General features: G+C 41.9%; 1 protein-coding gene across 1 annotated transcript; it reads left to right on the top strand.

The window, feature by feature from the left end:
* The first annotated feature begins 14195 nt into the window (after positions 1 to 14195).
* Positions 14196 to 14683, top strand: LOC133103603 (small ribosomal subunit protein uS11-like). The gene is given in 1 exon segment (XM_061209050.1): positions 14196 to 14683. A coding segment is annotated over 1 exon segment (456 nt). The 5' UTR covers positions 14196 to 14212; the 3' UTR covers positions 14669 to 14683.
* The last annotated feature ends 663 nt before the right edge of the window (positions 14684 to 15346 follow it).

The raw sequence follows: 15346 nt of genomic DNA, 5'->3' as shown, positions 1-15346 counted from the left end.
TAATGCAGGCAAGAGGTGGTGGTGCCTGGACTAGGGCAGCCGTGATCGAGAGGAGAAAAGAGGGTGGAGAGAGGCGTTTTGATTCAAAATATATCTGGTGGGATCACACTGGATTATTGCAACATCTCACACCCTAAATCCCGATGCATTTTCCCTCCTCCTTCATGTTGAGAGCTTACTGTCCCAGGCACTTGACTTTGGGGAGAGAAGATGGGTTGCGAGAAAAACAATATGGAGGGGGTTAGCCCCTGGGCTGGGTTCCTGAGAAGGGTCTCTGCCCTGGACACCATCTACAGCCTGCGGGACTTTAGAAACATCCAGATGCCTGTGGGCTTTAGTCTAGGAGCTGTGGGAACCTCAAAGTGTCTTCAGTAGGCTGTGGCCTGAGCTGATTTTAAAAGTCCTCGACCCCAGCTACTGCATGGAGCAGTTTGGAGTGGGCTGTCTGTGGAAATGGACCAGTTATGAAAAGCTGAAGCATTCCGAGTACTTTACATAAAGATGCTCTTTCACTCCTCCGAGCAACCTTGTGAAATGGGGATCATTATCCTCATTTTGAACACAGGAAATCTGAGATCAGAGAGATTGAGTGAGTACTCACGGTCACAAAGCAATTACCTGTAAGGTTGCCAGATAAAATACAACAAAACCTGGCATGGAACATAGTGATACTAAAAAATTATTCACTGTTTATCTGAAATTTAAATTTGACTGGGTGACCTATATTTTTATTTGCTAAATCTGGCAACCTTAATTACTGACCAAGCCAGGATTTGAGTCCAGGATCTGGCTCCAAAATCCTGGTCCTTCCCCCAAACTACCCAGATTCTATGGCAAGAGTTTACTCTGGTTCATCTCCATACCCTGCTCATGGCCTCACTGGGGCCTTGCCAACAGACAGAGGGTCCCTACAAATGTTTACTGAGTGAATATATAGAAGGACATGCAATGTCAGAGAACTTGGGGGTTTTTCTGGACAATCAAAAATTCCAGTATAGTGAGTCTCCTACAGTGGGTAAGAGCGTAGGTTCTGATATCAACTCCCTGGGTTCAGATCCTGCTACCATTATTTACCCACCAGCAGTGTGATTTAGGACAAATCACTTAAGCCCTGGGCCTCAGTTTCCTCATCTGTAAAATAAGGATGATAAAAATAACACTAATAATAGTATTTTGCTCAGAGGATTAAACTAAATTAAATAGTATTTTGCTTTGAGGATTAAATTAGCAATGCCAATGCCATGCTTCACAGAGAGTAAGACCTCGGGAAATGTTGGCTATGAGTAGAGGTCAAGAGGAAGATAAAGAAGTAAGTAAGTTAGGGCTTCCCTGGTGGCGCAGTGGTTGAGAGTCTGCCTGCCGATGCAGGGGACACGGGTTCGAGCCCTGGTCTGGGAAGATCCCACATGCCGCGGAGCAACTGGGCCCGTGAGCCACAATTACTGAGCCTGCGCGTCTGGAGCCTGTGCTCCACAACAAGAGAGGCCGCGATAGTGAGAGGCCCGCGCACCGCGATGAAGAGTGGCCCCCGCTTGCCACAACTAGAAGAAAGCCCTCGCACAGAAACGAAGACCCAACACAGCCATAAATAAATAAATAAATTTTTAAAAAAAACAAAAAACAATTAGAAGTACTATTAGTATCAATGAAAATAAAACTAACAAATTCAGAAGGGTGCACCCATGAGAAACATTAAAAAAAAAAAAAAAAAAAGTAAGTTAAATGCTGCAAACCCTCCTCACACTGCCAGAAATACTCAGTGTTTTCTTTCAGGGTGGGAACTCTGTTTCCTTCCCCATCTTCCCCGCTGTGGTCACAGAGCCCTGCTCCTGGTAGGGGGCGCAGTAAATACTGATTCAATCAATAAATGAGCCAGGAGCGGAGTTTGTAAGGGGATCAGAATTGACATCTAAAAATAACCCCAAACTGCACAGGGAACTATATTCAATATCTTGTAATAACGTATAATGGAAAAGAATCTGAAAAAGAATATATATATACACACACACACGTGTGTGTGTATAACAGAATCACTTTGGTGTACACCTGAAACATTGCAAATAAACCAGACTTCAATTTTAAAAAGATTTTTAAAATCCAAAAACAAAAAGAAAAAAACAAAAACTATATTAGAGGGAAGTAATTTGAGGGACAATTCCAGAATGTGACAGTGAGTGAGTCAAAGCATCTATTATTGAAAAGTTTATGTTTTGAGAGAAACATTTTGATTGCTCAGAAAAAGCAAAAACGGTTTGGGGGTGGCAAGCCACAACTAATCCTGTCATTAAAGCAAAATTAGTAAAGATCTTAAATTCCAAGGGTTATAAAACAGCCTGGCTGAGGACATTTATGCCTAAATAATTGTGCCTAACAATTACCTTGACTAATTAGAGCAAAGGTTTTGGAGTACATTTCTATTTCCAGACATTGAGTCATCAGTGACCCAGAATAAATCATTTCGCTCTATTTGCGTCTTGGATCATCCACATGGAATCACCCTCGGCCAACCCCTCACGGAAATTCCAAAGGCTTCATTAATTAATATTTGGAAACAGTATAATTTGTATATGTCAGGAGTATAGAAATATGACATCAGTATGTTTTGTACGATGGGTTCATTTATTTAATTACTCAGCTCTTATTAGCCTCCTGTTCTGAGCCATGCCCTGAGGTAGGAACTGGGAGTGCAATAGTGAACAAGACAGGTGGACTCCTGTCCTCATGAAGCTGAGAGTCTAGTGGTGGAGACAGATGATAAATCAGTAAAGCAACAAATAAAATAATTACAAACTGTTAAGTGCTATGAGGAAAGCTAATAGAATTCTGCCATAGATAGCAGCAGGAGAGGTCTACTTTTGATGGATGGTCATGGAAGGCTTCTTAGGGGAGGTGATTCCCAAGCTGAGACCAGCCAGGTCGAGTTGGTGCTCAGTAAGTATGGAAGGCACGAAAGGAAGCAAAACAGAGTGGGCAAGAGTAGTAAGTGGTCATGACAAGCATAGACTTTCTGGGTTTGAATCCTGCACTGCTAGGACTTGTTGTGTCGTCTTGTGCAAGCTGTTTGCCGTTCTCCCATGCCTCAGTTTCTCCATCCGTAAAATGGGGGTGGCAGCAACACTTGCTTCATGGGGCTGTCATGAGGAATCCGTGAATTGATATTTATAAGGCACGTGTATGTTTGCCCAGCCTGAATCAAGCGTCACGCACGTAAGGGTCCCAGAGGCTGTTGACTCTCATTACATCCTCTCCTTCACCTGAGCTCTAACCTGCATCTCTCCTCTTCTCTACCTCAGGGCACTCTCCAACTCAACCCAACACAGGCTCACCCTGGAAACGTGGGGGGAGTTAAAGTCCTGAAGGCTTCCCTCAACCAGGAAAGACAGATGTTGGTGGATAAATGCCTCAGGCTCTCTGCCCTCCATTGGAGTCACAGTGACCTGCACCCCACACAGGCTCTCAGGAGACCCCCAGGGAAACAGGCCCTGTTGTCCAACATGGTACCCTGCCCATTAATGCACCCTTTATTGGTTCTTCTCCCTTCCCTGTCTCACTTCTCTCCCTCTCGGTGCTTTCTGGAATCAGCTCCCAGGGCTGGGATGGGGCATGCGATGTGTCTAGAGGGTAAAGCATAAGGATGCAGTTCAGCTGATGAAGGGATAAACACATATGGTCTATCCCTATGATGGAACAATATTCTGCCATAAAAAGGAATGAAGTTCTGATGCATGCCACAATGTGGATGAACCTCAAAAACATCACAATAAGTGAAAGAAGCCAGACACAAAAGGTCACATATTGTATGCTTCCATTTATATGAAATGTCTGGAAGAGGTAAATCTATAGACAGAAGGCAGACTAGTGGTTTTCAGGGGCTTGGGAGGAGGAGGAATGAGGAGTGAGTGCTTAGTGGGTACAGGGATTCTTTGGGGTGCTGAAAATGTCTTGAAACTAGATAGAAGTGATGGTTGTACAACACTGTGAATGTATTAAACGTCACTGAATTGGGACTTCCCTGGTGGTGCAGTGGTTGGGACTCCACGCTCCTGATGCAGGGGGCCCAGGTTCGATCCCTGTTTGGGGAACTAGATCTCACATGCATGCCGAAACTAAGAGTTCGCATGCCACAACTAAGGAGCCTGCCTGCTGCAACTAAGACCCAGCGCAACCAAATAAATTAATTAAATTAAAAATAAATAAAATAAATATTAAGAAAAAAAAAAGTCACTGAATTGTTGGGACTTCCCTGGTGCTCCAGTGGGTAAGACGCTGTGCTCCCAATGCAGGGGGGAACTAGATCCCACACGCATGACACAACTAAGACCCAGCAAAGCCAAAATAAATAAATTAATAATAATAAATAATAATAAATAAATTTTTTTTTAAAAAAGAGTTACTTTCTATTAAAAAAAAAGTCACTGAATTTTTCACTTTTTCTTTTTTTTAATTGGCTGAGATGCATGCCGGATCTTAAGTTCCATGTCCCCTGCAATGGAAGCACAGATTCCTAACCACTGGACCGCCAGGGAATTCCCTGAACTGTTCACTTTTAAATGGTTAATGTTAACTTTATGTTGTATGAACTTCACCTCAATTAAAAAATATATTAAACACACACACACGCACACCCTGAATAGCTTTCCCCTCCACTCCTCTGGGGCGGGGAATCCGCAGCCAGTCCTGGGACCCTGTGTGGGAATTGTCACCTGACATCTCCTCCAGGGAGGGGAAGCCTCTTCAGTGCTGAAAACCATGTGGTCCTTCCTTCCTAAAACTGCAAGAAGGGGAATTCATATTTCTTCACTGAGGCTCTACTATGTGCAGGCCCCGTGCTGGACACTGGAAACTGTTTCCTTCAACCCTCTTTTTTTTTTTTTTCCTTCAATTTGGCTGCATCGGGTCCTAGTTGTGGCACGTGGGATCTTCGTTGCAGCATGCGGGATCCTTCACTGCGGCGTGCGGGCTTCTCTCTAGCTGTGGCGTGCGGGCTCAGTAGTTGCAGCACGCGGGCTTAGTTGTCCCGTGGCATGTGGGATCTTAGTTCCCTGACCAGGGATCCAACCCGCGTCCCCTGCATTGGAAGGTGGATTCTTAACTACTGGACCACCCTCTCTTGCCTCATCCATTTAATTTTTCTTATCACCAACTGACATTACATTATGTATACATGTTTTCTCCCACTAGGACGTAAGTTTCACAGGTGCCAGAAGTTTGTCTGTCTTGTTTATTACCATATCCCTCTCACCTGGCACATAGTAGGTGCTCAATAAATACTGATCAGGTGAAGGAACCTAGCAAGATAGGCATTAGCATCTCCAGTTTACAGGTGGGGAAATGCAGGCTCAGTGATTTGTCAAAATCCCATGACTAGTAAGTAGCAGAGACTGAATTTGAACTCAACGCCAACTGGGGGCACAGCCCATGTGGCAGGGAGCGTTCCTTCATCAGCTTCTTATGCGTGGCTGGGATGAGTTAGAACTCTGAAAATTAAAGGCGTCAAGGTGATGACTCATCTCTTAGGCAAAGAAGCGGGGGAATGGTGACCCGGAGCTGAGTCACTGTTTCCGCTTCCCTTTGTGCTGACTTGCTCAAACCTCCAGTTCTTGGCCGCCCTGAGCTCTTTGCGGGGATGACGCCAGGGGCTCAACATAGCCTGGGCCTCCATTCTCATCTTGCCTCTGCCCTCATGGCTGGGACCGTCTGACCCAGATGAAACCACAGATGTGGGCCCAGGCCAGCAGTCCCTATACAGCTATGGCAAGCTCTGAACGCTGGCAGTGATGAAATCTTGAAGACATTCCTGCTATGAGGTTTTCTTGGATGGACGGCACCAGCTGTAACCCCTTCCATACCTGACTTATTTAAAACACTTATTTAATCTAACTGTTAAAAAAGAAAAGAAGCCTTAACATCAGAAAGAGATGGGTTTGAAGCCCAGATCTGTCATTTATTAGCTGTGTGACCTAGGGCTCACTACTTGACCACTCTGTTCTTCAATTTTCTCATCTGGAAAATGAGGTAATAATAGTATCTGCTTCCAAGTGTTGGCAGGAGGGTGGAACAGGACTTTTTTGAGTGGGGGTGATTTGTACAGCCTAAAGAAGGAGGAAAAGGTGCTGAAGACTGAACCCCACGGTAGGGATAGGAGTGGGGTGGGGTTGGAGGTGATCAGGGTTCTGGGTGTGGGCCCCAGGATGACCAGTTAGTCAAAGGTTGAGACTGGCCAAGTGGCTTAATCCCTGGCAACTTCCCCTTCTCCAATTATACAAGAGTGGGGGATGGATCATGCTAAGCCCTGCCCTGTGCCACACAGAATTAGAATACGAGCTCACACAGAATGAGAACATCCCACAAAAGGAAGAATGTTAATCAAGCTCATGGTTGGGGATTTCAGGGTGAGGGATATTAAAACTATTACCCTGGCAATCCTTGAATGTATTTTCGTTGTGAAAGATTCTAACACTCCAGATCTATATAGAGCAAACTATGAAGTCCCTCTTCATCCGTTTCCACTATCAACAGTTTGGAACACACTCTTGCTGTCTTTTTTCTTTGCATTTATGTAGATAACGTGCACAGGGCTAATAGCTAACACTAACTGGGCACTTACCACATATCGGGCACTGCCCCAAGCAATTTACATAGCTTAATATATTTAATCTTCACAACAGCCACATGAGGCAAATTCTTTTATCATGTCTCTTTTACAGAGGGGGAAACTCAGACCCAGAGAGGTGAAGTAACTTCCCCAAAGTCACGCAGCTTCGGAGAGGAGGAGTTGGGATTCAAACTCAGGCAGCCTGGCCCCAGGGTCTATACATGTAACCATGGCATTCTGTTGTCTCTCATATGTTTTCTTTTTTCCATAAACGGGGTCATACCTTGTGCATCTTTTGCATCTTGTTTTTTACACTTGATATATTTTAGAGAACATCCCATGTCAGTTCGCATAGGACTGCTCCTCTCACTTTAATGGTGGCACAGAACTGCATGGTATTCCACAAAGATGCTATATTTGTTGATTCCTTGTTGATGGACTGTTACGGTGTTTCCACTCTCTCATTTTTACAAACAACCCTTTCACCGTCATCACTTGAACATGTATCTTTGGATCTTTGGGAACTCATAGCTATTTCTAGAGGTTTCTAGAAGTGAGGATTTAAATCTTCAGAAAATATTGTTAGATTGTCTTCCCAAAAGGAAGCCCCAGTTTACACCCCATCATCAGTGTATAAGTCCCTGATCCCCACACTCTTGCAACACTGGATGGATATAGCTTTCATTTATTTTGTCACTGGATGGGGGAGATGGGAAAGTCATGTCTCGCTGGATGTTTTCCTTTGCATTTCCCAGATTACCAGTGAGCTCAACATCTTTTCTTGCTTTTTGTTTTTTGATTGAAGTATAGTTGATTTACAATGTTGTGTTAATTTCTGCTGTACAGCAAAAGTGACTCAGTTATACACATATATACATTCATATATATATATATATATATATATATATATATATATATATTCTTTTCCATTATGGTTTATCCCAGGAGATTGGATATAGTTCCCTGCACTATGCAGTAGACCTTGTTGTTTTCAGCATCTTTTCAAATGTGTATAATGACCATTTCTGTATTGCCTTCTGTGAATGCCCTGACAGAGTTAATGGAGCTGTGGATATTTAACGTTTATTTCTCTGTGTACCCCAACTACACCCTGTAGTGGCTGTTTATGGCTATCCAAATCCTCTCCTCTTTCCTGTGATAACAGTCCCTGTGTCTCCCTTTTCACCAATCTCCTGTGTGGTCAAATTCACAGCCTTTGACCCAAAGGGAGCCAACAGGTCCATCCCCAGGTCATGGTGAGTGGTTCAGGGCAGAGCTCATGGCCCAAGAAGGGCCAACCAGAGAAAACAAGGCTCCAACCTTGACTTCTTTTCCAGCTCTTGGACAGAGAAACTCTGTCTTCCTCTGCATTTGGATCAGTGACATGAGGAATCCAAAGTTGCCAGGGAACTCCAAGAGAAGCAGGAAAATGAAGAAACCACAGAGAAGGCAAAGTGAAGGAAGGCAGAGATTCTGAGTCTGGATGGTATTATTATCTGAGCCCCTGGATCCAGCTTCATCCGAAGTCAAACCATGCCTGAACTTACCCATTATGTAAGGGAATGGATTTCTTTGTTTTAATTATTATTATTTTTTAAAACAGCTTAGGTTGAGATTGTTGGGTTTTTTGGTTTTGGTTTTTTTCATTTTCACCTTGTAGTGAGTACTAATTGATCAGAAGAAAGAAAACACAGATTTGTATTGAAATGGAGCAGGACCCTATGGTCCTTCCCCCCGGCCCCATGTCCTCAGCCTGCCTTTTGTCTGTGGAAAAACTTTAGCCAAAGAATAAGTTTAATCAGAGAAGTAAGAAAATGCAGAAACAAAGGAAAACAGTACAACAAGACTAAATAATAATAGTTTAGTCATTAAGCATAGTCAAGGACCTTTAGTTCCTTCTCAAGAGCTATAGATAATATTCTGAGCCATATCCTGTGAGCTATCTTACAGATACTGAAACCCCCACCAGGTGGAGAAGTTAACCAAATGATGACCAGTCATGACATAAGCTGCCACAATTCTGAGAACTGGCCTCAAGAAATGGAAACAGAGGGGCAGACAGCAGAAGCAAGAAGAACTACAATTCTGCAGACAGTGGAAGGAAACCCACATTCACAGAAAGATAGACAAAATGAAAAGGCAGAGGACTTTGTACCAGATGAAAGAACAAGATAAAACCCCAGAAAAACAACTAAATGAAGTGGAGATAGGCAACCTTCCAGAAAAAGAATTCAGAATAATGATAGTGAAGATGATCCAGGACCTCAGAAAAATAACAGAGGCAAAGATCGAGAAGATGCAAGAAATGTTTAACAAAGACCTAGAAGAATTAAAGAATAAACAAACAGAGATGAACAATATAATAACTGAAATGAAAACTACACTAGAAGGAATCAATAGTAGAATAACTGAGGCAGAAGAACAGGTAAGTGACCTGGAAGACAGAATGGTGGAATTTACTGCCGTGGAACAGAATAAAGAAAAAAGAATGAAAACAAATGAAGACAACCTAAGAGACCTCTGGGACAACATTGAACACAACAACATTCGCATTATAGGGGTCCCAGAAGGAGGAGAGAGAGAGAAAGGACCCGAGAAAATACTTGAAGAGATTATAGTCGAAAACTTCCCTAACATGGGAAAGGAAATAGCCACCCAAGTCCGGGAAGTGCAGAGAGTCCCAGGCAGGATAAACCCAAGGAGAAACATGCCGATACACATAGTAATCAAATTGACAAAAATTAAAGACAAAGAAAAATTATTGAAAGCAGCAAGGGAAAAATGACAAGTAACATACAAGGGAACTCCCATAAGGTTAACAGCTGATTTCTCAGCAGAAACTCTACAAGCCAGAAGGGAGTGGCACGATATATTTAAAGTGATGAAAGAGAAGAACCTGCAACCAAGATTACTCTACCTGGCAAGGATCTCATTCAGATTCGATGGAGAAATCAAAAGCTTTACAGACAAGCAAAAGCTAAGAGAATTCAGCACCCTCAAACCAGCTCTACAACAAATGCTAAAGGAACTTCTCTAACTGGGAAACACAAGAGAAGAAAAGGACCTACAAAAACAAACCCATAACAATTAAGAAAATGGTAATAGGAACATACATATTGATAATTACCTTAAACATGAATGGATTAAATGCTCCAACCAAAAGACACAGGCTCCCTGATTGGATACAAAAACAAGACCCATATATATGCTGTCTACAAGAGACCCACTTCAGACCTAGGGATACATACAGACTGAAAGTGAGGGGTTGGAAAAAGATATTCCATGCAAATGGAAATCAAAAGAAAGCTGGAGTAGCAATACTCATATCAGATAAAATAGAATTTAAAATAAAGAATGTTACAAGAGACAAGGAACTACATAATGATCAAGGGATCAATCCAAGAAGACATAACAACTATAAATTATGTGCACCCAACACAGGAGCACCTCAATACATAAGGCAACTGCTAACAGCTATAAAAGAGGAAATCGACGGTAACACAATAATAGTGGGGGACTTTAACACCTCACTTACACCAATGGACAGATCATCCAGACAGAAAATTAATAAGGAAACACAAGCTTCAAATGACACAATAGACCAGATAGATTTAATTGATATTTTTAGGACATTCCATCCAAAAACAGCAGATTACACTCCCTTCTCAAGTGCACATGGAACATTCTCCAGGATAGATCACATCTTGGGTCACAAATCAAGCCTCGGTAAATTTAAGAAAATTGAAATCATATCAAGCGTGTTTTCTGAACACAACGCTATGAGATAAGAAACCAATTACAGGGAAAAAAACGTAAAAAACACAAGCACATGGAGGCTACACAATACGTTACTAAATAACCAAGAGATCACTGAAGAAATCAAAGAGGAAAGTAAGAAATACCTAGACACATATTACAATGAAAACACAACGATCCAAAACCTATGGGGTGCAGCAAAAGCAGTTCTAAGATGGAAGTTTATAGCAATACAAGCCTACCTCAAGAAACAAGAAAAATCTCAAATAAACAATCTAACCTTACACCTAAAGCAATTAGAGAAAGAAGAACAAAAAAATCCGAAGTTAGCAGAAGGAAAGAAATCATAAAGATCAGATCAGAAATAAATGAAAAAGAAATGAAGGAAACAATAGCAAAGATCAATAAAACTAAAAGCTTGTTCTTTGAGAAGATAAACAAAATTGATAAACCATTAGCCAGACTTATCAAGAAAAAAAGGAGAAGTCTCAAATCAACAGAATTAGAAATGAAAAAGGAGAAGTAACAACTGACACTGCAGAAATACAAACGATCATGAGAGATTACTACAAGCAACTATATGCCAATAAAGTGGACAACCCAGAAGAAATGGACAAATTCTTAGAAAAGCACAACCTTCTGAGACTGAACCAGGAAGAAATAGAAAATATGAACAGACTGATCACAAGTAATGAAATTGAAACTGTGATTAAAAATCTTCCAACAAACAAAGGTCCAGGACCAGATGGCTTCACAGGTGAATTCTATCAAACATTTCGAGAAGAGCTAATACCCATCCTTCTCAAACTCTTCCAAAAAATTGCAGAGGAAGGAACACTCCCAAACTCATTCTATGAGGTCACCATCACCCTGATACCAAAACCAAAGATACTACAAAAAAAAAAGAATATTACAGATCAATATCACTGATGAATATAGATGCAAAAATCCTCAACAAAATACTAGCACACAGAATCCAACAACACATTAAAAGGATCATACACCACGATCAAGTGGGATTTATCCCAGGGATGCAAGGATTCTTCAATATATGCAAATCAATCCATGTGATACACCATATTAACAAATTGAAGAATAAAAACCATATGATCATCTCAATAGATGCAGAAAAAGCTTTTGACAAAATCCAACACCGATTTATGATAAAAACTCTCCAAAAAGTGGGCATAGAGGGAACCTACCTCAACATAATAAAGGCCATATATGACAAACCCACAGCAAACATCATTCTCAATGGTGAAAAACTGAAAGCATTTCCTCTAAGATCAGGCACAAGACAAGGATGTCCACTCTCGCCACTATTATTCAACATAGTTTTGGAAGTCCTAGCCACGGCAATCAGAGAAGAAAAAGAAATAAAAGGAATACAAATTGGAAAAGAAGAAGTAAAACTGTCACTGTTTGCAGATGACGTGATACTATACCTAGAGAATCCTAAAGATGCCACCAGAAAACTGCTAGATCTAATCAATGAATTTGGTAAAGTTGCAGGATACAAAATTAATGCACAGATATCTCTTGCATTCCTATACACTAACAACGAAAGATCAGAAACAGTAATTAAGGAAACAATCCCATTCACCAATGCAACAAAAAGAATAAAATATCTAGGAATAAACCTACCTAAGGAGGTAAAAGACCTGTACTCAGAAAACTATAAGACACTGATGAAATAAATCAAAGATGACACAAACAGACGGAGAGATATATCATGTTCTTGGATTGGAAGAATCAATATTGTGAAAATGACTATACTACCCAAAGCAATCTACAGATTCAATACAATCCCTATCAAATTACCAGTGGCATTTTTTACAGAACTAGAACAAAAAAATCTTAAAATTTGTATGGAGACACAAAAGACCCTGAATAGCCAAAGCAGTCTTGAGGGAGAAAAACAGAGCTGGAGGAATCGACTCCCTGACTGCAGACTATACTACAAAGCTACAGTAATCAAGACAATATGGTACTGGCACAAAAACAGAAACATAGATCAATGGAACAGGATAGAAAGACCAGAGATAAACCCACACACCTATGGTCAACTAATCTATGACAAGGGAGGCAAGGATATACAATGGAGAAAAGACAGTCTCTTCAATAAATGGTGCTGGGAAAACCAGACAGCTACATGTAAAAGAATGAAGTTAGAACACTCCTTAACACCATACACAAAAATAAACTCAAAATGGATTAGAGACCTAAATGTAAGACCGGACACTATAAAACTCTGAGAGGAAAACATAGGAAAAACACTCTTTGACATAAATCACAGCAAGATTTTTTTTTGATCCACCTCCTAGAGTAATGGAAATAAAAACAAAAATAAACAAATGGGACCTAATGAAACTTAAAAGCTTTTGCAAAGCAAAGGAAACTACAAACAAAACGAAAAGACAACCCTCAGAATGGGAGAAAATATTTGCAAACGAATCAATGGACAAAGGACTAATCTCCAAAATATATAAACAGCTCATGCAGCTCAATATTAAAAAAACAAACAACCCAATCCAAAAATGGGCAGAAGACCTAAATAGACATTTCTCCAAAGAAGACATACAGATGGCCAAGAAGCACATGAAAAGCTGCTCAACATCACTAATTATTAGAGAAATGCAAATCAAAACTACAATGAGGTATCACCTCACACCAGTTAGATTGGGCATCATCAGAAAATCTACATACAACAAATGCTGGAGAGAGTGTGGAGAAAAGGGAGCCCTCCTGCACTGTTGGTGGAAATGTAAATTGATAGAGCCACTATGGAGAACAGTATGGAGGTTCCTTAAAAAACTAAAAATAGAACTACCATATGACCCAGCAATCCCACTACTGGGCATATACCCAGAGAAAACCATAATTCAAAAAGACACATGCACCCCAATGTTCATTGCAACACTATTTACAATAGCCAGGTCATGGAAGCAACCTAAATGCCCATCGACAGACGAACGGATAAAGAAGATGTGGTACATATATACAATGGAATATTACTCAGCCATAAAAAGGAACGAATTTGGGTCATTTGTAGAGACGTGGATGGATCTAGAGACTGTCATACAGAATGAAGTAAGTCAGAAAGAGAAAAACAAATATCATGTATTAACGCATATATGTGGAACCTAGAAAAATGCTACAGATGAACCTGTTTGCAGGGCAGAAATAGAGACACAGATGTAGAGAACAAACCTATGGACACCAAGGGGGGAATGTGGGGGGGGGGGGGGTGGGATGAACTGGGAGATTGGGATTGACATATATACACTAATATGTATAAAATAGATAACGAATAAGAACCTGCTGTATAAAAAATAAATAAAATAAAATTCAAAAATTCAGAAAAAAAAAAAAAAAAAAGAAATGGAAACAAATCAACCCTGGAACTGAAGATTCACTGTACTTATAACAATCAAGATGACACTGGTCAGACCACCGATGACCAATTTCAAGATGACTGTCAGAGCTGACTATGCTGTTTCTCCATGTAGCCCCCTCCCTTCACCTATGAAAGCTCTTACCCCCAGATTGTCACAGGAGGGGGATGGGGGAGGAGTTGGCCTTTGGACAGGCGTCCACTGCCCCCACCCCCAGTTGCTGGCATCCAAAATAAAGCAAACTTTTTATTGGTTTTTGGGCGACGAGCAGCCTGACCCCACTTTTGGTTACAATATTCAGCCAAACTTGGCTCTCAAGCCTGAAGGCCCATAGATGTGCTTCTAGACCTGCTCAGGTGTTAAGTATGATTTTTTTTTTAATGCTAAAGCAGACAGGCTTGAGCCGTCACCCCGCCCTCTCCCTCTCTCTCTTTCTGGTGGTGGATTCTGGAGAAGATGCGCCGAAATGGCACCTCGCAAGGGGAAAGAAAAGAAGGAAGAACAGGTCATCAGCCTCGGCCCTCAGGTGGCTGAGGGAGAAAATGTATTTGGTGTGTGCCACATTTTTGCATCCTTCAATGACACTTTTGTCCATGTCACCGACCTTTCTGGCAAGGAAACTATCTGCCATGTAACTGGTGGGATGAAGGTGAAGGCTGACTGAGATGAGTCATCTCCATATGCTGCCATGTTGGCTGCCCAGGATGTAGCCCAGAGGTGCAAGGACCTGGGCATCACCGCCCTCCACATCAAACTCCGGGCCACAGGAGGAAATAGGACCAAGACTCCTGGACCAGGGGCCCAGTCAGCCCTCAGAGCCCTCGCCCGCTCAGGAACGAAGATTGGGCGGATTGAAGATGTCACTCCCATCCCCTCCGACAGCACTCGCAGGAAGGGGGGTCGCCGTGGTCGCTCTCTGTGAGAAGGACTCCTCAAATTATTATTTTCTGTTAATAAATTGCCTTGATGTAAGCTCAAAAAAAGAAAATGCCAAAGCAAACGGAAAGCATAAGTCCCACTGTTTTGGAAGGAAGCAAGGTAGGCACAGAAAAGACAATGCCTGGCCCTCAGATCCTTGGAGACTTTATTTTAAAAGAAGAAGAAGGAGGAGAAGGAGGAGAAGGAGGAGAAAGAGGAGGAGGAGGAGGCTTTGTGATCTGAGCAAACGGCATGGGTGGCAGGAAGGAACAGACGGTCTCATTACTTTTTGTTTGACTCAGGTTTTCTTGCACTGGGGGGGGGCGTGCGGGCAGGGGTGATAAGTGGGCTGGTGGCTCTCCTTTGTGGAAAGAACCACAGCTGTCACTGAGAGAGGTTTTACACACTCTGTGAACAATTGCCTTTGAATTCTAATTTTTATTTTCTAAATAAAAATAACTGCTCTTGAGATTAGTCGGGGGTCCCCAGACTGGGAGAGAGGAGGCTGCTAGCCACTGGTAACGCTGGAGTTTCACCAGATAGCGAGAGCGGGGAAGGGTGGAGGGTGAGTGAAAAGAGGTTGGGACTCCCAATGTCAAACCCTGACTCTCCCACTTACCAGCTGCTCTGGTTGCTATGACTGCAACACAAAGTACCCCCCAAACTTAGTGCCATAAAACAA

Source organism: Eubalaena glacialis, chromosome 13, assembly GCF_028564815.1.
Source record: "Eubalaena glacialis isolate mEubGla1 chromosome 13, mEubGla1.1.hap2.+ XY, whole genome shotgun sequence".
NCBI classification, from domain to species: Eukaryota; Metazoa; Chordata; class Mammalia; order Artiodactyla; family Balaenidae; genus Eubalaena; species Eubalaena glacialis.
Note: the sequence above shows the minus strand (reverse complement) of the source record. Positions and strands in the feature narration are given on the sequence as shown.